The following is a 22614-nucleotide window of genomic DNA, read 5'->3' on the forward strand; positions in this document are numbered from 1 at the left end:
TGTAAAATGTCGTTTTGGGTGTTTTCCTACGTTCTCCACACTAGTTATGCAGATTGTGCATGTGTGTGCGATTGAGAGAGAAGAAAAGGAACAAGAGAGGGATGTTATTCTTATTGTGGTCAAATGGAGATGAGTTCAAAACCACACAAACAACAGAATGGAGAAACGAATGACAGAATAAGCAAAGAAAACAAAAGGAGAACAGTCAGTCCTGTGTAAAATCCCAAGCCAAATGAAGATTTATGGCACAGAAATTTCAACTTAAAATGATAAACTGTAGAGTGAAAGATTAATGATTTTGCATCTGAAAGCTTTTGTCTTTTTTAGGCCACATAACACATCTGCTTTGTCTTGCCTTGATGTGCTGTCAAAACTTGTTTATAAAACCATTTCGTATTTGGAAAGACACTCGAGAAAAACCTTCAGGCTGAACCTTAATAAAAGCCACAGTGAAAATTTCCAAAATGTTCCAGAAACCAAGCCCACACATTTTTTGATCAAACCAATATAAATATGCATAAAATGATCATCTGGATCAAAGCCATGGCTTTATTGAAGATTTTTTTTTTATATATATATTTACAAAGATAAATGAAAACTATGTTAAGTGCAGCAGTCAAGAGGGACGGGGTTAAACCGGGGATGCAGATTTGAGCGCTGCAGTTCTGGGAGCGAGAGGAGAGAGAGAAAGAGAGACAATATGTTTTCAGGACTGGTTGATTAACAGTGGGCTTCTGGGGGGGAGGTATCAGAGAGTGCTAGACCAAAAGAGAGAGAGAGAGAGAGAGAGAGGGAGGGAAGGAGAGAAAGAGAGAGAGAGGTGTAGATGAATCTTTCTGGAACTTGTGTGCAACTGATGATTTTCCTTCTGCTCTCTTCACACTCACACACTTCTCTTTGGAGAGCCACTGGGATGTGACAGTAAATCAGAGAAAAGATGATTCAAAGACTCACCGGGAAGGACTCAGTGAAACAGAATGCGAGCTGGATGCCACATAAATGAGTGAAACTGGGGAACTATGAGCCATAAAGCGTGACTGCTTCAGTTTGGCCTCTGCAGAGCTGGACTCAAACAGGAAAGGCTGGTGGAGACGCACACGGCACAATCTTCAGGAGAGCTTTGAGAGAGCTTTCGTACTTCTGATGGATAACCACTCTGCTTCTCTACATCTGGAGCTCTGAGGCTTGGCCGATCTCTGACCTGCTGCTTGACCTTTGACCTCTGAGTGACCTCTCAAGGAATAACAGCAATAAAACGTGACTCGGAACTCCAGATCTACAGGTACACTCTAAAAAGAAGATTCTTTAATGAGTACATACACTCTTAAAAATATAGGTTCCTAAAGGACATTTTCGCAGCAATGCCGCTTTTGGTTCACCAAAGGACCTTTTCAGTGTTTTTCTTAAGAACCTTTTAATAATCTGAAGAACGGTTTTCCATTATATGAACATTTTATGCAATGGAAAGTGTCTATAAATGCCAATGAAGAACCTTTTTTTTAAGAGTGTAAAGAAACTGTGCCAGAATGGTTCTTTAGCTCCTTACAGAACCTCTGAAAAACAGGGTTCTAATTGGGTTCTACAGCTGTAACAAGCCAAAGAACCCTGGTGATTTTTAGAACAATTTCTATATCTAAATCCGTATGTATTTATTTAGTGTTTTGTTAGTAGCTGTTTATTATCTAACTGTAATTAAACCAATATGGTTTATCATAGAGAACTGCTATTGAGAGCAGGGATGAAGAGAGCGAGTCTGACAGTGAATGTTTGATGATGGGGACATGTGCATGAGAGAACGTGTGAGGTTGTGTGACAGTATTGGTTTCATTCCTTGTGTGTGTGTTTGCGACTGAAATGCATGATTGGCATTATAAAGAAGTGCATGGAAACGGATCAGCCGCAACTCAGTTCAAAGTGGTGACTGCCCCTCAGAGCGCATTAAACTGAGCGGATTTGAGCCTGACAGCCTTTGAGTTTCCCAGTGACCTTCTAATTCCCCACCACTCCTTCATTAACCAGTACTACTGAGAATGATGGCAATGTGTGTGCCTATGATTGAGGGCTTGAGTAGTTATAATTATGATTAGAGTAGGGTTTGGTTAGGGTTAATGTTATGGAAGGTTTATGCTGTTATAATAAGATTAGTTAGGATTCATTTACTGTAACTGTAATTATCCCACATTAACAGCAGTAGATGTGAAATACTTGGGAAAGATAGACTTGACTGCGTGTCGTGTTTGTATTTGATGGACAAAGTCAGACTCAAAGCATTATGTGACGACAGCCATCAGAGAATTCAGTCACTGATATGGTTGAACTGTTCAACCACACTTCAAACCTCAGCTATGTATTGTAACATGAGTCTGACCCAGCAGTCCCAAACCACAGATATTCCATCTACTCTCTCTGATACAGATACCCATATACCACATGGTGACAAATCACACCGTGGAAACACTTCATACTGTATCCTTAGCTGAAATCTACATTCATCTGCAAACCTCTCTGTACAATTATTCTAAATGCGCCTTTGCTTTTTGTTGATGGCCGCTTGTCTTTAGCCTGTCTGGTACAATGAAAAATAAAAAGGGTAACATTCATGTTCTTGTTCTTGTTTTCAGCACTCCATATTTTCATGGTAGAACATCCTGGTTGTTGTGTGGAATAATAACAAAAACCTTGGGCATGAAAAAGTAACCGCTAAATGTTTTTTTACTTCTTCTTTTTGGAGTGACTATAAATAGATGCTTTAAAAACAACTGGAAGTAGAAATAATATTAGAAGCCACTTTTGACAGTTTGGTGGAGTTTAATTCACGCTGCAATTTCTAGGTGTTTACTCAGGAATGCACCTGGCAACTTGTGGGCGAAACCTCTCATTATCGTAATCTTTCTGATATTTTCTATATAGAGATACGTGCCCACTGGTCACTAAAGTTGACATCTTTACATTAAAAATACACTTAAAATTGCAGACTTTGTACAGTATGTTTAAATTAAATTGTTCAAATTAAACCATGACGAAAAGAAAACAAAACTGTATGAGCATTAACAGGTAGACTCGGCTTCAGGGCAGATGTAGTCTTGACATGTTTAAAAAGCATTAAAATGTTTCTGAAATCAGAAAAGAACACCTTTTGCGATTGTGAGTTTTTGTGTGATAATAGCTCAACCTCTGGATTTGAATAAATTATCTCTTGAAGCTGAAGCCATTTTTTACGTTTCATTAAAATTCTTTTTTCTAAACCCAGCTTAACATGAAGAGACAGCTAAAGCAAGCCATGTGTAGGTTAATTGCCCTCAAAAGTGTGAAGAGCTCGATGCAATCCAAACATTGTTCCATTGGACCAACCTACAGTATAGCGTATAAGGAACGTGCTTGAGGAAATTTGTTTGAATGCAGTCAGTAAAGTGTGTGTGTATGTTGCATAAGTATTCTGTAAGGACATTGTCTTGTGGCAGAGGGAGGTACATAATTGCTGTGATGATAACTCCTGTCAAATTCATAATTTTGTGGCGCCAGTTAGTGTTTATGCGTGCGATGATGTTTGTGTGTTTTAATGTGTGTATGGGTGTGAGATAGAAAGAGAGCTTCAGGGTTTGACGTGTGGCTTCGTGTGACTGTTGTTTTGGGTTTGAGATGTTGTGGAAGTGTGAGGGAAGGCTCGCTGTGGGTTTTGACAGTGGTCGGTCAAATGCTGGTATCATTGGCTGTGCATGCTGGCTTCTGCTCAATGAGAGATGCTGGTACTTGTGGTTTGGTTGTTTTACGCTACACTGATTCTCTTACATCAGTCATTCGGCTCAAACTGTTTTTAGCAGCTGTGTTCTGTGGAAACAAGATCTGCAAGAAAGTTTCGGTGTGGAATAGCAGTCATTGGGCAAAACACAAAGCATTTGGGAAATTACTGCTTACTGTATCACACCAAATCATATTATTCATTTCTTTTTGTTCATTTTTTCTTTGTCATGTACATTATGGAAATTTGATTCTAGAATGAACAGTGCCATTTAAAATATTGCCAAGTGTAACAGTATGGACTGAGCCAGGGGTGCTCAATCTTGTTCCTAGAGGGCCAATGTTTTAGAGTTTAGCTTCGAACCAGCAGAGTTTAGCTTTGAACCAGCTCCAAGATACTTGGAGGTTTTGATGGTCCCTTTATGATATTCTGTTGCCTTTAAGTAACATTGCACCTATATATCTATCTACTAACTCTGTAAGTTGACTGGTAGGGTTAGGTTTGGAATGAGTTGACATGTACTTAAAAAATTTACTTAGTCAGTAGAATATCTATTGGGAGACCATCACAATAAAGAGTTATCATATATTGAATAGATAGCACACTGATATTCTAACGAGAGTTAGTTGACTTGTAGCTTGCAAAAATTGCTTTTGTGACTGTTCAGAAGGAACCATCAAAATAATGCGTTACCCACTTGTCTAGATATTTCTTGTCTGAAGACCTGCTGGTTCAAATGTGCTTAATTAGGAATGGAACAAAACTCTGCTGGACAGTAGCCATCCAGGAACAGGTTTAGACACCCTGGACTAGATCGTTTGATGGCACCGTAACTTGTTGGTAGGACTGTCTCTTCATGGAGAGTCCCAAAAAATCCAGCTCTGCCGTGACCCAACGTAAGATTTTGAAAATGGATGGATAAATAGTTAGACCATTTACAAAGTACTGTAAACAGCACAATGTTGCATTATTAGATTTTTAATGGCATCTTAATTCACACGTGCACAAACAAACACACATATAATATATATAAATGTAATTTCATTGTTAATTTATGTTCATTCTTTCATAATGCGCACTTAATACATAACATAGATTGAATTGCTATAATGCTAACGTTATTACATGTTCATTATTAAATTAACTGATTGTAAAAATGCCACATAATTCTAGGTAAAGAAAATTATCTGCATATTTATTTTATATAATTATAATAATTTAGTAATGATGCAGTATGCTGGAAAATCCCACAACATTACTGCAGTTACTGAAAAACAACAACAAAAAAACTGCTGTGCTATAAAAAAAATAAAATAAGTTGTGCTTTGTCATACATTACAATTTACAACAAAGTGTAAAAATACTTGTCTAAAAACGTCTGTAAAAGGTCCAGTAACTGCAGTCAAGTTTGTGTTGTAAATTCACACTGTTTCTTACTGTGTGGATGATCTGTCTTTGACTTTCTCACATACACAGTCAGATCGGAGAGAGATAGAAGGTTTTGTGTTTATTTTCTTGCATATGTTCCAACTAGACACTGTCATTATCTCCAAACCTCAATTTTTCTCAGGGGAGATTTATAGCCCCTCTGTCTGTGTACGTCTGTGTCTGTGTGTGTGTGTGTGATTCACTTTCTCAATCTGAAGTGTGTTTCAGGTACAAGTGAGCTTGGTGGTGTGTTTGTGTATGTATGTCACAGTCCACTGTCACATCCTGGCATTCCCTGTCTCTTCACACATAATCTTGAGCTACCAGTAAACCGAGCCTTCTATTCAGCCTGTGGTCATCTGAAGGAGAGAAACCCAAAACTGCTAAACTTTCCACATCCTGATCTAATAATGTTCACATGGTCTCTCCCCTCTGTTTACATGTCCCCTGCATATCTCACCACCGGCATAAGCAAAGCCCTCATTATTTAACCCTACCTCGGCAAAGACATAAAGGCCACTTCCTCGTAACCTCATGGCTTCTGTAGCATTCCCTTTTGATGGGCGGCCCTGTTTATTTGCATGAGCATTCTGGGACTGGTGTAAAAGTAAACAGCATTAATGGCTGCCGGCGACACTGACGGAGGGAGATACGGATGATTAATCCATTCCCTTCTGCCACTGAGTGAGTCACAGTTAACTGTAGCCTCAGAAGTAGCCGATTCTCCCCAGTAACCCAGATTTACAGAGCTTAAAGGGACAGTTAACCAATAATATAATAGTTTTTCATGTACTCATCCTGGTGTTGTTTAAAAAAGAAATCCCGAAGACTGTGATAGCTGCTCTTTTCCATTAAGTTACAAAGAATCGGGCTGGAGATTTCAAGCTGCAGGAAGCATCACACAATATCATAAAAGTTCTGTATTTTAAGTCTTTTTAATTTATACAAGATATTTAAGTGAAAAATGGAATGATATTAAACAGTAAGCTGTAACAGTAAGTTTAATATGTTTCTCTCACAATGCTACGTTATGGCTTTAGAAGATGTTGAATGTGGAGCTTTGAATCATTTTCCAAGTCATACAGATTTGGAATGATGTGAGGATTAGTAAATAATAAATAGAAAATTTTGGATTAACCATTCCGAAAGAAAATTTAATTAAAAGGTACCTCTTTTGGGGAAAAAATGTATGTTTAAACGTCAACCTGACTGATTTGTTACATCTCTGCATGTATTGCTCTTTTAAAAAAAGTTTCACATTTTCGTGACCGATATGTTGCTCAACTTTTTTTATCATGTGAAAAAGAATGCAATAGTTCTTTATGTAACTTTCTCATGTTGTTTAGCTCCAGGCTTTCAGTGAGCTCTTCTGGTTGGTCTGTCCTGAAAAAACATAAAAATCCTCTAAAAAAGCCTCTGGGACATAAAAACAAACTAAAGACTATGTCTTTTAAATAGATGAAATACAACTGTGCCTTATTCCCAATCTACCTAACAGACGAGATGAAAGAGGTTGGCAATGAGAGGAGAGTGAACATGAATGAAACAGACAATGCCAGTGGTTGTAGAAATGTCAGAGGTTATCAGAGGGTTATCTAAAGCAAAACTGACAGAGGGTATAAGCAAGATTGAGAGTTTAGGCCAAGACAGGGTTTAACTTTATCAGCATTACATAAGAACCTCTGCTTTTCAAGAATAGACAAAGTCGTCTGTCTATTCATCTACAACTTCTGTGGATACTGTATGTTAACACTTCATAATAATCATTTGCCGTACTTTGAATCTTGTAATATTTAATACTATCACATTTTGTAAAGGGTGAATTTCAAGTAATAACTAGGCTACATGTGCTTTTACAAGTAATGATTACAAGATCAAGAGCCGTTTTTTTACATACAACTGTTTCCAGACTGTTGTAAAAAGTGCTTTCAAAGCTGATTCTCACAAGGATCATAGACATGTATAGATGCCCTGTTCGGCTGCTCAAAGCATGTAGACGCGTCCACCATCTTGGAATGATCCACTTGATGTCATTCACCATACTGTAGCTTCTCACAGAGCCGTTGGGATCGCAGACCATTGGCTGTGCAGAACTGTGGCATCTTTTGAATATTCAGTGATTACTATGGTGAATGACGTCAAGTCAAGACAACTACAATATGGAGGACGGCTTACATATAGCGTTCCAACAGTCGCTAATGAGGAATCTGTGTAATATATTGTTTATGGCAGGGATGACTATGAGCATATTATTTTTATAGAATCAAAAACATAGCGCAAATAGTGCCCCAAACGAATTCATCTTATGAATTTGTTCTTTTTAGTGATTAAAAAACACTCAACAGCGCAGTCAGACTCCAGTACGAACGAACAAATCTATGTTAAGACAAAAATAAAATATTTCCAAAAAAATCCATAATGTTTTCCTCGATCTTAAGAGAATGAATCTTAATAGTAATTTTTTTAGTATGAGACGTTATCTTGTTTAATCTGGGTAGGGGAATTTTATTTCCCAAGAAAGTTTTGCATTGGTCATTAATTTTGGTCGGTTAAATGTTACTATATGCGTGTTTAGAACAAAGTAGACTGAAATAAAAATAGATGTGTGTTTCTGTGTTATATTTTGATTGTTAGTTTTGGAAAAGTATTTGGATTTTTTTTTTTTTTGGTGGTGAATGATGGATTTTTGAAGGGGGTTGCTGCACAGTTTAATGATATTTTCTTTCCTTTTTTCTTTTTCTGGTTTTGTTGTATACTAGTTGTTTCATGTGGTGAGTGAATCATAATTAGGCCAATTCAAATTGCACTATTTTGCACTATTACAGCTATTTCTATGTTTCATGTGGCAAGTGAATCAAAATTATGCTGATTTGGTAAAACACAAAGTTAACAAACTGGACATAGTTCATAGTATAAACATGTACATTCGAATCCCTAACAGAAGCACTAAAGTTTCTCCTTATTTTGAATCTTTTCTCAGGATGTTCTGGAAGCTGGCAATACCTGCCATTTTGGCATGGACCCTTTTTGCATCGACAGAGACCAAGAAGCCCCGGCCCCAGGGTTCCATCCCCTCCCCTTACAAGCTAAAAGGCAATGATTTGTCATCACCACCTCACACACTAGCGTCACTGCCCCAGCACACATCAGCACGACGACAGAAAGGCAAACACGACATGTTGTCGTCGAGTCGCGAGGCCCTGGTGGTCACCGAGAGGAAATACCTTAAGAGCGACTGGTGCAAAACACAGCCGTTGCGTCAAACGGTGAGCCTGGAGGGGTGCCTGAGCCGAACCGTCATCAACAGGTTCTGCTACGGCCAGTGTAACTCCTTCTACATCCCCCGCCACCTGACATCTCAAACCTCCCATCGAAGTAGAAAAACAGCTTCCACGCCAGATCACAACACTTCATTCCAGTCCTGTGCTTTCTGTCGGCCCAGCCGAATAACCACGGTCACCGTACGGCTTCACTGTCCTGGGCTCCAGCCGCCGTACCGGCAACGGAAAGTTCAACGGATCAAGCAGTGCAAATGTGTGTCTGTTAACGTCAATGCCGCTTACTGAGAAGGCACACAAATGAAACAATGCCTCAAAATCCTTTTGGAAAATCTGGGGCCGCCCAACAATCAATGTGTGAAACCTGCCAAAGACAACAGCTAATCAGAAGACTGGCCACCTTCATTATGTCTGGACTGTACCACAGCATGCTACCCAGGAATGCTTAATAGCTGCCGAGCAGGGATGGAACACAAAGCTGGATTTTTTTTCTTCTTTTTTGACAAATATAATGAAGCTGAGAGTACAATTACATAAAACGGTAAATAACACTCGTGTGCTATAAATGAACAGAGTTTGACCTTTGACCTCTTGAAAGCTTTTCTTTAGCAAAACACAGAGCGTCTGTATTCCAGCGATCTCCTGCTTTACCTCAGCAATGCTGATTCTCTATAGAGTGCAACAGTCAGGGTTCCGGAAGTAAAAATCCCATGCTTTTTCTCGATAGGGGAAAACTCATTTTAGATGGTCTATACCTCTGTTGAACTTATAGCCCTGTATTAGCTTAACTAAAATGTATAAATAATTACGCTACGTTTGAATTCCCATTGAACCATTCTGCAACCTTTTCAGAAAAGATCTGGCCACTGCTAAGCGTATTTTATATTGTGAATTTTACAAAAAAAGAAACCTAAAAATATCTAATTTCTATATATCAATATATATCTATAAATCAATAGGTTTATATTTATACATAGTTTTAATTTTGATTATGTCAGTGGGATTGTAGTTCTTTTTGAAGTTTTGTAGCTTTGCCTTTTTACATTTTTTTATGTTGTGGTTCACTTCTAGGCTTTTGGATTAACTCTTTAACAAAAATGTTTTAAATATCCCTCAATGAAAAATGTTGCGAGAAATACTTTCGGAACCAAGGCTGCTGAAATTTCGGGAGGGCACTGTTGCGCTCTATTACTCTTGATACTTGAGAACAGTGGAATTGGTCTGACCACCATCTATCTTCACCATCTTGTCTTACCTACCCAGCCGTTGTATATATCAGCACTAATGAAGGACAGGAGAAGACATGAAAGGATGCTGGGTGACTGTGGACTTTATCGACAGGAAATTAGAGGGGGTTTGCTATATTTTGACTAAGGACAGTCTGTCAGTTGGGGATAATCTATATTTTGACTTGGTGCTGCCATTAGCTTTGCTGCATCCGATGAAAATGATGCAGCTTGCTTCAGTTCATCCATTCTGGGCTGACTTTGATCAAGCCACTAGAGAGTTTGAGCCTTAATGTTGTTATGATGAGTCATGTGCACAACATAAACTGAGATTCATAATGGTTTAAATCTTTACCTTAAAGTCTAACAGACACGTTTGCATTAATGACAATATTTAACAAAATAGCAAAATGTGTAGATAAAGGAAATTATATGATAAAGCAACCATAGAAAATCTATGAATATATATAAAATATATAATAAACATGTCTTCTAAAAATAAATCTATTATTTCACACTAAATATATGTCTTGTTTTGTTTTGGGGGTTTTTTCTCGTATTTTCTATGCACCTTTGTGTTTGTACATTTCTACAGTTTCTCATAAAGGGAATGGAAATTAATAATACGGCAGCTGCTTCAGTTCTTCATTTCTTAATGCAACACACACAGAACAGCACGCATGAGCTATAAAGCTGTCAGCTTCTTTAATTGAAAATATTTAAGTATTTTAAATTAAAGGTTATTGAACTACTGATAGCAGCTGTACACACAAAATAAAGAATAAGTCATAAATCATAATATTTCCATATGTTTCTCAACAACCGTTCATTACACATCTCACAGTTCAGTTGGAACAGAGAAACCCACAACATATCACTCAATTCTGTGTCAATTTCATAGGCTAAAGTATATAAACACCTGTAGAGGAAACTGTGGACGCAGAATATGATCAAATTTACTATTTTAAAAAATAACACATTTTTTGGACTTTACACAGGTCACAGATCAGGTATTATATCCAAGATTGCAATATTTTTGTTCAGTTAATCATTTTTCTTAAATTTCATTGCTAGTTCATCAAAAATAAACGTTATTTAAAAGTATATTGTTTAATTAGCCAAACTGTATGAAACCACCATTAATTTGCTCTAGTTCATTAAATGTGACTTTCACCTACAAATAAGAGTGCTGTTTTATGCTAATTAAACACACAGGTTACAATAGATTTTTCTTTGATTTCTTGACAGACGATATGAAAATAAATGTGCACATTTACTGTATACTATTCAATTTATACTAAATATTCAGCATGCTTTTTTAAAATTGTTTCAATGTATGGCTTTAAAGTGCACCTATGGCATTATGCTTTTTTATTTAACCTTTCCTTTACTGCGTAACATAGCTGTTTGCGCATGTAAACAATCTGCAAAATTACAAAGCACAAAGCCCATGCCAAAGGGAGTTAATCTCTCTAATAGGAAACACTTGCCTGAAACGCCTCGTTTGTTGTCCTGCCATTATTTCATGACTTCTATGTCACCATGATATATATTAGCATAACACACACATACTGGCTTGCTTTGGCCCACCCTCAAAGAACAATTAGGACTTCCAACAACGATGCCATAGTTGAAACTGAAAACTGTAAAGTTACATTTCTGACATGCTGTAAGAGGTTGAACAGCAGACCAATCAGATCAGACTGAGCTTTTTGAAACATTACGCTTTAAAGAGATGTAAAAGAGAGATGTTTTAAGCAGACAGTGAAAATAGTTGTGCTACAGCTATGAATGAATAATGAGGGTTTTTTAAATTCTTTTTTAGATGGTAAAAACGTAAAATTTACTTGTGAATTATCATACTTTGGGCACTTTTATCTTTGATTGTCTTTATATGAAACTACAGAAACGACACAATTCTGATCACGTTCATATACTAAGATCATGCAAACCCTCTCATGGCTATTATTCTTATATTGAAGTAACTGTCAAGTAAAAAAAAGATCTGGGCTAAAAGGAGTTTTGTTGTTGTAGAAATTTACATCTTCTGTCCCAGCTTGGCTTTCTGAGTGAGAAGAAAGTGAAATATTAAATCGTTTAATTACACTGTTATTCGTTTCTTTTAATGTGAATTGAGGGATTTTTAAATACTTACTATTCCTGATGCATGTTTAGGCTTTACGTTGTAGTTAGCCTTCTCTCGTGCTTGTCTGAAAGTCTCTTCTGCAGCTTTCAACCTAAAAAAAATATGCATTAGCGGTGACTGACTTGAGCTAAATAATGTCTTTTAGTGCTTCTTTACAACTTTATAAAAAATAAAGGTGACTTGCAGTGAAAACAATTAGACAAAACATCAACAGAGGCATAATATTCCTCACCGCTCCTGCAGCAGGCATTTATTCTCTCTCTTCCAGAGCTCCTTAAAATCTGACGAAAACTCGTGCCACACTGTGAAGAATGTGTTTGGTGAAACCTCCTTCTCTCCCGCCTTAGGCTTGACTGAGAAAAACACGCACAGCTCCAGAAAACTGGAAAGCATTCAAAGAAAAGCATGACACTATGAACAAAATATTACAAAATAAGATTAGAAAGTTTACACTGAGGAATTGTGAAATTGATCGGCTTACTTCAAGCATGTGAAATGTGAAATTTTAGCTTATAAAAATAATGCTCTTACATAAAGAACGACAAGTGTAATTTCTTTTCGCCCACAGCAATCTTAAGACTAGTACTTGGAAGAAACGGCAACATTCAGACAATGAACACAAAAACTTTCAGAATTAACTGACGTGTCACATTTGTTCTTTTTTTTCCACTCCAAGAGCCAAGGTTTTGAAAAACCGACCCTTTTAAAAAAGACAGTCTACAAACTGTCAATCAATCTAAGCGAATTGCACGATTAGTAATCCATAAGTGAGGGAAAATTACAGATATAGAGAGACAGAGAATTGAATGTTAATGCACAAAAGACACACACACACACACACTCACAGAGGAGACATAACCAATATGACACAATAATAAGTGAACAAGAGACTTGGCACGGTTAACACAGTAAGACAACTTACATCCTCTGCGTGTCAGCGAGCTGTTTTTCCTGGAGCTCCAGCTCTGCTTTGGCTGTGGGAATAAAAATAGGACATTGTAATTGTGACACAGACTTTTATACTTTTAAAATATGTTTTTGTTTTGCTTGTCACCGAATGACACGGGTTATCAGGAAGAGGTTAACGAAGATTCGTTCCGGTTTTAAACAAACAGACAGAAGTGAGAGGTGTGAGAACGCGCATACATGTCTGCGTAAGTCTTTGCAGGTCTATGATCTTCATGACAAACATAAATCCCTGAAAATCTGATTACACGTTAGCCAGTTGTAATCCACTGACATAATATATCAAGGAGAAAATCATTGTAAAATCATACTGGCAAACAGTCTCAGCATGAACGTTTGATGAGGCGTAGTTTGACTGCAGACGCAGAAGCCGGTCTCTGAAGTCATTACCGCAGCAATGTCAATGTCACTTCATTTACTCCTGCGTGGAGAGTCTCCTGTGATCCGCTAATAAATTGAATGACGAGCCCAGTGTTCGAACACATTTTCATACCACTCACCACAACAATTCTGAGCAACTAGAGAATCCCCAAAATACAGATCACTTCAGTTCACACCTCATGTACCCAATATTTCAAACTGACTAAGGAATAGTGATAATTACCCCACAATTTACTCAGGCCCAAGCCATCCTAGGTGTATATGACTTTCTTCTTTCAGAAAAACACAGTCTGAGTTTTAAAAAAAAATGATTCTGGCTCTTCCAAGCTTGGTAATGCTGGTGGATAGTGACCATTATTTTGAAGCTCCATAAATCTCACTTATCCATCGTAAACTGACCTATGCACCTCCAGGTGATTCTGAAGCAGATCAATGAGTTTGGTAACAAAAATATTTATATTTTTGACGTATGACGTAAGTTGCATTTGTTCTTATAGTGAAATCCTCTGACGTTGTTTTTTTTCTTCTTGTTTTTGCCTTTTTCGTCTTCGTTCGTCAATGCTCTTCTGAGCTTACATTACGAATGCGGCTTACATCATACGTCAAGTCAGAAGTCAGCCAAGAAGCCAGCACTCTTATTTTTTTCAAATCGCATACAGCCATTGCTGTAAGTCAGCGATTTGAGTTATAATTTTATATTTTTGTTACAAGAACCGAATTGATCTGCTTCAGTAGACACGTCTTAACCACCCAGAAACATATAGGTTAGATTTACAACCAATATATATATATATATAAATTATGGCTCATCAAAATAATGGCCGCTATCCACCAGCATTACCAAATTTGGAAGAGCCGGGATAAATTTTTGTGTTTGTCTGAAAGAAGAAAGTCATATACACCTAAGATGACTTGACAGTGAGTAAATTGTGGTTTTTTTTTTTTTTACTTTTCCTTCAAGTATTTGTGCTTAAACTTTTTTGATTGGTAGCGATTGCTAAGGCTATTACTATTACTGTATATGTTGTATCTGTTATCACAGTAAATGGATTATCACATTGCTTCTCAGTGCCCAGGGCAGCGGAAATAGTACTGCATTTAAAAAAAAAATTGTATGAGAAGCCGGAGCGTAGACCAAACATCACAGAGACGGTCTCTATCTCTCAAACACATACACTGCCCTGTCTTGCTCAGTTTTTCTTCCTCGCTTCCTTTCTGTAGTTAATTTCATGCTCTGAAAAATAAACAGTAGTGGTTGAAGCGCTGGAGCCAGAGACTGTTACTCTCCTGGAGTTTCAAAATCATACAACTAACAAAAAATAAGACCAGTACTTTTTTTTCCACTCCCCATTCTGTCTGTCTAACTGGAGGCAGTGTGGAGGGTTGAAGGGGCTCTTTCCGTGGTCATGTCACCCATCTGAGAGCTCAATGAAGGAGACCCACGAGTCTCCAGATCAAAGGGATAGAGATGAGGAGGGGGCTGTTCAGCGAGGACCCCACCCTGCCGCCAGAGCACATGTGGGTTTTGTTACGAGGACCAATTTGAATACAAAGAGAGAGAGACGGCAACACATTTAGCATTTGCTTAAGCCTGTAGTGAAGCAGAGAATGAAAAATAGAAAAACGTTCCAGCTAACTCCGAGCTGAGCGATGGAAAAAGAGGTTACGGCATGGCAATTGAAGATGATTGGAGTGTGAAAGACGAAAAGAGGCCAATGAATTGTTGACAAGAATAAAGTGCAGACAGAAACAGTCTTCAGTGCTACAGATAGATCAGGCAGGTTGACTCAGACACACTTAGAGGAAATAAACAAGAGAACAGAAACCATATCAAACAGAGATGGATCGAAGCAGAGATGGAGAACAGAGAAGGTAAATAAACAAGAAGAGCAACTATTATAAAAGATTGTTCAGCTCGCCTTCATCAGAGAAACCAAATACTGAAAGGGTTGAATTAGCGATTTAAGTTTCTGGGTGGAACGTGGAATTAGTGAGAATAATGAAATTTAGGACTCTCACTTTTCATGTCACTAGCTTTGCATAAATAATGTTGGAACGATCGGGTCTGGGTCAGGTCAGATGTATTTCCCAGAATTCTTGTTGGCTCCCAGAGGCCTTCACAGAGCCTCTGTCACATTTATTTCTCAGCACCTCATCTCTCCGCTCACACAGGGTCACTGTACATCCATCCCAGCGTTATTCAGACTTTAATTGTTTCCTAAGGTGACGTCTGTAAAAGAATATTTGCACGGCTTCTCTGTATTTGGAGTGGGAGTGATGTCATTTTATATATATAGGCAATGACGAATAAAAGGGCATACTTATCTGTACTATATAATGTACAGGCAATTTAATCAAATGACTCGAATAGCTATATTTGAAAATAGTGAATCATTTTTATTAACTGTATTGAGAAATGCATTTGCATAATTTAATTGCTAAAAATTACTTTGTACTTTGATGACTTTTTTGTTGAACCACTCTGAATGAACAATTGATGAACAATTTTGCAAAGACCTGATATTTGTGTGTGTGTGTGTGTGTGTGTTATATAAGTTATAATTATATATTTATGATGGTTGCCGATTTCATTTACTGCACACAATTTGCAGCTTTCAGCATCGCAGAGCATGGTTGATTCACAGTAAAAGAAAAAAAAAACTTTTTGGAACTTTTTCAAAAATCAATGCTGTCTTTGGAATTCACTCCAATAATACATGGCTAATATTACTTTAGTTTCTTGTTTAAATCCATGATATGCAACCAGAAAATTCATTCCGATGTGGCAATAAAATATCAAAACTATGTAAAACAATAACAGTCTGAACTGGGCTTATGTTTGCAATGCTTTTGTTTTTTTGTTTTTTTACCTCTAGTGAGAAATTCTTCCATTTTGTCCTTAAAGGGCTGCAGGTGCTCCTCAGATGAGATATTGCACACCTTTTCTTTTTCTGTTGAACAGGCTGTAAAATAAAGTAGAGAACAGGAACACAGATATGAGAAAGAAACAAACAAAATGATTAATGGAACTGAAGAACAGTGAAAACATTTAATGTCAGCATATAAAACTACTATAAACATAAATAACCTTCAAAAGAAATATTGTAGGGATTTTTGGGCAAGTCAGCCAGATATCTTAAAAAGACTAGCACGGCGATTGCCTCACCATATGGCCAAACTTCTTTCAGTCAGTCTTCACAGTTTAAACTGTCAGGACAAGCATTAGCATTTCAACTAGCAAGGACTTTTATTAGCAGGTTAGCATGTTATAGTACATTCCTCCTGCTCCCACTTCCAACACTTGTATCACTTCAGAGAAAAATGTGCAATCTGTGACCTGTGCTAACAGATGCTAATGAATCCCATTTCATGAACCTTTCCTTCGCTTCTGTTCGCTGTACACCTGGAGTCTTACAACAGGCCGACAGGCTTCACCGTGTCACACTCCATCACTACAATGGGTGATGGATCACAGCCTCGCATGGTAATCAGCGCAATGCAAACACACACACATGCTAATGTCCCTGCCAGCTGGATCAAGGGCTCTGCGAAAGCGAGGACCTGCCGGGTCGCCTGCATAACTCTGTGCCCCTTCCAGCTGTCAGTGTCGCACATCTGCTTTAGCGCTTAGCTTAGCTTGCTAATGTAGTGATGATCCATTTATTGTATGAGCCTGGCGTAAGAGAGAAGCCATGCTTATTGGGCCACAGGGAGATTTTAGGGAGGTGAACAGTTGAGAATTCAGAGAAACACAGAACATTGCCAGAGAAGAAATATTTGCCTGCGTTAAACAAACGTAGGCTTGATCTGTTCAGCAGGTGTACGCCAAAACGATTTAGCTAAGCATACAAGCTCTGGAAAAGTACATTTACAATTTATCAACCACATGTATAGTGGGCCCAACTAATAAGCTTTTGAAAGATTAACAATGCAAATCGCCAGCAAGGGATTTAAGCGAAGGCACGCGAAAATATGGCTAACAGCAGGGGCGAAGCTAATAGGCTGTATAGCAATGCATCAAACGGACCATCCTTCAATCGAAATTTCCATGAGCCAAATGCAAATCCATCTGATATGTTTGACTGCTTCGAGTGGAACTAAAAAGGCTTGGACGTTATTATTTGTGCGTGGTAGACAATCTCACTCTGGACAAGTGATTGATTGTAAATGTGTTCTTGATGTAGGGCAGTGTTCTAATTTGACCACGTCAACATCCACGAGTGTTTTTTTCAAGGATCTGAACAAGCCAAACACACCGACAGTGGAATGTGAGTATTTCCACATCTGTGTGAGTGTGTGTGTGTTTTTGTATTGGCAATGAAAATGTTTGCAGGGATTTAAACTCGGCTTTGAGCATGTAATCGGATTCTTACACCTCATTCACACTCTGTCGTGCACTTAAGCTAGGTCGTACAACCTTTGACTTGCGGCACAAAGCTGAACCAATCTCACTAACCTCCTGAAGACCCTGATAAATTGCTTTACTGGTCAGGGAGCAAAGCGAGTATGTATAAGGCAGTTTAAGCCTTTTACCTGCCTGCTAGTTTCTTTTCAAATACACAAGAATTTATGGCATTTCCCACCAACAAAAGAGGATCTGAAATGTATTTATTTTATTCAAAAAGATGAGTTAACCTTTATAAAATGTGGACTATCAAACTAAAATATGAATGGATTTTTATGGATGGATGGACGTGTCATTCCTTTTACTTTAATGTCTAAAATGTATTTGATCCAAGGCCACATTTATTTGATCAAAAGCTTTACAAAAAGATTACAATTTCAAATAACTCATCATTCTAATATGTTGATTTCCAGATTAGGTTCGAAAACAGCTATTATATAATAGCACAGATTCTTTTGTTATCTCTGATCAATTTAATGCATTCATGCTCATTAAAAGTATTTCTGTGAACTACACAAAAAGAAGAAAAAGAAAATTCATATTGACCCCAAACTTTTGAACGTTAATATAGTATATGGGCAGTTCACCCGCAGAAACCTTGAGTTAAGTGCTTTAGGCCTGTAAAATGGGGTAGACCCCTAGGAAAAGTGCTGAAATGAGACCTTTTTCTCATTTATTTACATGCTGGGGCCTTTAACAAACCACATTTGCAGTATTGATCATTGTGGCAGCCAGCTGGGGGCTCAATAATAACAGCCATTTGAAAATCAATGAGCCTTCTAAAGGAGAACACGGGTCACTGGCGCTGGTGTATACAAACTAAACATGTCTGTGTGTTTTTGTATACGCACACTTGTATGTGAGCTCATGTTTGCGGGTATGTGTGTATGTCCATATGTGTTTGCGCGTATATGTGATCTCACGTACATGCACAGAAGTGTGTGTGAAGCCTGTGTATCCAATTCATTTATTTGCTTTGCGTATGCACGTGTCCGCATCTCACCATTCAGATCTTTCCGTAGCTTGCGCAGGTCACGTTGAAAATCCTCAAACTTCATCTGCGACGAATGAAAAAGATCCGGAGGCTCTGGAAGCGGGTACACGCATGTTTCCTTACCTGCATCCTGACACACAAACAACAGAAAATCTAAAGCGCAATCACACAAAATAACAGGATGTTGTTTTTATGAGGTCATAACTGTAGCAATGCTTGATTTGAAAAATAATTGAATGTGAAATGTTCAAATACTTTGGTGTGTAAAGATCATTACGATTCCAAAAACAATGAAAACATCAAACACAACAAATCAATCTCAATAACGCTCCGTCTGTCAGAGATCAGAGCCGCTTGCATGCACACACACACACACACACACACACTCTCTCTTTCTCTCTCCTTGTTATTTGCCTGAACGTTAAAAGCACTTCAACAACCTGTGGATCATATTTTGTCAATTTAGACATGACCTTGTAATCACAACATCTGGACCGACGGCTGACGGTATTTACAATACAGCGCTTTTAATCTACGTCCAAAAAGGGCATCAAACAATCAAAGGCCTCTGCTCATTCAGAGCGGCAATTTGTCTATATGGTGAAGGGAAAGAAAGGCAAATCAAAGTGATGAAACCAAAAACAAAGCCACTTTTTTGTCTACCATGAAGGGTGATTCTGAGGAACCTGGGGGTCTGTTAGTCAAACCAGTGAAATAAACAGTTGGCCAAACCTACCTCATCAAAGTGTCGCAGATAGTAAGCAACTATGTAGGACAGGAGGCTCTGAGAGTTATCCTGATGGAGCGAGAGGAGGAGGAGATGAGAGATGGAAATAAACACAGGAGAATAATCATTTTTCATGTTTTGGGATTGTATACACTCATTTAGCTCAAAGCGTTTGTGAATAAGATGCCAGACCTGGTGGCTTGCAAAGGCGCTCGCTCACATGCACATGTGTGCAGACACACAGACCGCATGGGATGTGGATATAGGCTACTGCCTTGGCATAATAAAGTATAACCGCTCATTTTGAGTGAAACTGCCAGAACGGGTTCTTTATGACCTGGTTAATGGGGTCAGGAGACCATCAAAGTACTGTATGCAAATTCCCATGCATGTTCAGATTAAGGTTTATGCTATTTCAGTAATGGACTATATATTTTGGCATCATTTACGTACCATCATGCCATTCAAAACATTTCTTTTAGCAAAAAAAGATATTTTGGAAATATTAGTCATTTTATAGATATTTTTACCTGTACAAAAATAGCCTGTTATGCTAAAGCAATAAACCCATAAAACCTTCATTCCTCTTTGTAATACAAATTTAGATATTTTTGATAAAATCCAAGAACTCCATGACCCTACATAGACAGCAATGCAACTATCATGCTCCAGAAAGGTATTATGGGCATTGTTAAAATAGTCCATGTGACATCAGTGATTCAACTATAACTTTATAAAGCTATACAATTTTTGCGTGCAAATAAAACGAAACTAATGACTTTTCAAACTAACTAACTATTTCTCCTCTTCCTTGTCAGTCAAGTTCTCGGATTTCATCAAAAACATTTCATTTGCGTTCCAAAGATGAAAAAAGTGCTCATTCGTCGCAGAAAATATTTTTGCAGTTTAGAAGCATTTATCTAGTTGTTTATTTACAACAGCTGACGAATCTGATGTCCAGCACATTCACAGAAAATAGTTTACTTTCAGTTTTAAAATGGAAAAATAAAAATAAAATGATGCAATATTAGGACCCCACTGACTTTCACTGTATCGACAAAACAGAGAAACATTCTTTTGTTTCCCAAAGAAGAAAGTAAGTCATATAGGTTTGGAATGAGATAAAGATAAATAAATTATGACAATTTTTATTTCAGTGTGAACTGCTTTAAACTAGTGATAGGGATCTCACTTTTACTCACACTGCTCTTGACATCTTTTAACTTGGGTAGGATGTCTAGGGAAAATCCGTCTGCCTGTCCTCTGCTCCGGTTGCCCCCGTTCATAATGTTCCCAAATGCTAGAACCAAACCTAGAACCTGCAGAACGGCTTGACTTGATTGGAGAGCCTTTAAACGGAAGAGGGAGAAGAGGAAGCGCAGGGAGTGAAACAGATGTTTTCTTCGCTGCTTTCTAGTTGAACTTTTAACTTGAAATACGACAATAGTGAAGCTGTCAGTGGAATCTGACTAGAGTGCTTCACGTTCGCTCTCACCGTGCAGACTCTCAGCAGTGTTTCAAGCTTGCGCTGAACTGATGTAATACATTCTGTGAAGGTGGACTGGAAGAGAATACAGAAAACCCGCTCTGAGAATTGAGGAACCTCTGACAACTGCAGCAGAAACCTGACAGAGAGAGAGAGAGAGCAAAATGAATGAAGCAAGGAAAATACAACAATGACAGATAGATAGATAGATAGATAGATAGATAGATAGATAGATAGATAGATAGATAGATAGATAGATAGATAGATAGATAGATACTGTTCAGGCTTGTCCAGTGGTTTCGCATTTTCTTTATCTTTTGAAGACTTCATATGTTTCCCAATCTGATCCATCTCTTCTTTCTGAGCTCTCTGTTTAAAAGAAAAACAGAATGAAAGTACACTTAGAGAGAAATGTGATTTCATTTTGGGAAAATACACTCATAGTCTCTTTATAAAGCATCTAATAGTGATATAAACTCTAATGCTCTTTGGAGCGTGTATGTGTGTATGTGTGTGTGTGGGTGTGTTGCTTTATGATCTTTATAGTCTTTGTATGACCCAACAAACAAAGTATGATCCACACTTCAGACTTTGCTTGAGTCAGACTGTGAAAAAGAGAATGAGAGAACAAGCGGGAGAGAGGAAAGAGGGGATATACTATGTGTGTGTGTGAGGGGGTGTTCTGTGGTTTTGGTTGAAGGAGTCAGAGACAGCGTGGAGTCTCGCACACTAAAGAGAAACAACCTCAACATTTAAACTCAACAACATCGCCTCAAGCTACATTGGGAATGGGTGGGTGAGTGGGTTGGAGGAAAAACAGAGGGATGGAAGAAAAGATAGTTTTCAGCAGAACGTTACTACACATAATCCCACACAAACACACACACACACACACACACCACACCTTCATGTCTCTTTATTAGTTGTTAACACTCCAGAATGGGACTTTTGGCCCTCTAGTGGTTGAAAAATGAAACTGCATGCATCTTGCGGAAGAACATTGCTTTGGTTGTGATTCGGCTCTGTGCAAATCAATATACGTGGTTCGGATAGCGGTTGGGGAAAAATAGTTTGTTTGTACACCCCATGATTACTGGAGATCTAAACGATCAGTTTTTGTCCTTTGTTGCGATAAACCTTTAGATTCGTGCTACTTTTCTCTCTTTACAGATGTGACACACACACAGGTTAACAATGTTTTTAAGCAGTTTCCCACTAAACAATAAATCAATTCATAGGTTTATCAAAATATTTGTTCATATAGTTATTATTAATAAAATAAAAAAAAACATCAGTGTCATGAACAACTATATATAAATATTAAAGCTATTATAAAATATTCTCAAAATGATACGTGGAGCAAAATCACAAGAAAAGTGCTAACATATGAAGTGTCTTAAATCATTATTAGAAATGTGTGAGGAGTGTTCTGGCATCTTGCAGGTCTTAAGATGAAGCCTCGTCTTTATCTCATCATAATGACGTGCGGCACACACTCGCACAGAGAAAACATGTAAAGGAGCTCTAGTGCTGACAGCAAGATTTATGACTGTTGCTGCAATGCACATGGCGATCATAGTGCGCAAACTCATCAGCACACACACACTTAAAGAATGAAAGAAAATAGCAGCCAGTCATCTAAAAATGAATCAAAGATCTTCCAAGAAAGAGGTTTGATTAATGTTGCCACGTCAAACTGACGTAGCCTGTAACTGCCAATAAGTTACATAAGCTACAAATCTCAAAGCTCTTTTTTCAGTTTTTGAACTGTCCGATTTTCATTCTTTAAGAGGGAAAACCTCATCCTCTTCATTTGTCTTCTTGTCTGTCGTCAGTTC

General features: G+C 38.0%; 2 protein-coding genes across 2 annotated transcripts in view; one reads left to right on the top strand and one right to left on the bottom strand.

Moving 5' to 3' along the window:
* Positions 1-612: 612 nt before the first annotated feature.
* On the top strand, positions 613-10191 carry grem2a (gremlin 2, DAN family BMP antagonist a). The gene is made up of 2 exons (XM_043262192.1): positions 613-1282; positions 8148-10191. Exon 2 carries the CDS (start codon positions 8149-8151, stop codon positions 8731-8733), a length of 585 nt encoding a protein of 194 aa, XP_043118127.1. The 5' UTR covers positions 613-1282; position 8148; the 3' UTR covers positions 8734-10191.
* A 162-nt stretch (positions 10192-10353) lies between these two features.
* Positions 10354-22614, bottom strand: part of fmn2a (formin 2a) — a 30239-nt gene continuing 17978 nt past the window's right edge. Inside the window, exons 9-18 of the mRNA XM_043262191.1 lie at positions 21054-21145; positions 20786-20915; positions 20493-20639; positions 19300-19359; positions 18573-18693; positions 16035-16127; positions 12740-12791; positions 12050-12199; positions 11827-11908; positions 10354-11736 (exon numbers count right to left, since the gene is read on the bottom strand). Of these exons, the coding sequence (XP_043118126.1) occupies positions 11710-11736; positions 11827-11908; positions 12050-12199; positions 12740-12791; positions 16035-16127; positions 18573-18693; positions 19300-19359; positions 20493-20639; positions 20786-20915; positions 21054-21145 (954 nt within the window). The 3' untranslated portion in view covers positions 10354-11709. The remainder of the gene's footprint in view (positions 11737-11826; positions 11909-12049; positions 12200-12739; positions 12792-16034; positions 16128-18572; positions 18694-19299; positions 19360-20492; positions 20640-20785; positions 20916-21053; positions 21146-22614) is intronic.

This window comes from Puntigrus tetrazona, chromosome 17 (assembly GCF_018831695.1).
Source record: "Puntigrus tetrazona isolate hp1 chromosome 17, ASM1883169v1, whole genome shotgun sequence".
Classification (NCBI taxonomy): domain Eukaryota; kingdom Metazoa; phylum Chordata; class Actinopteri; order Cypriniformes; family Cyprinidae; genus Puntigrus; species Puntigrus tetrazona.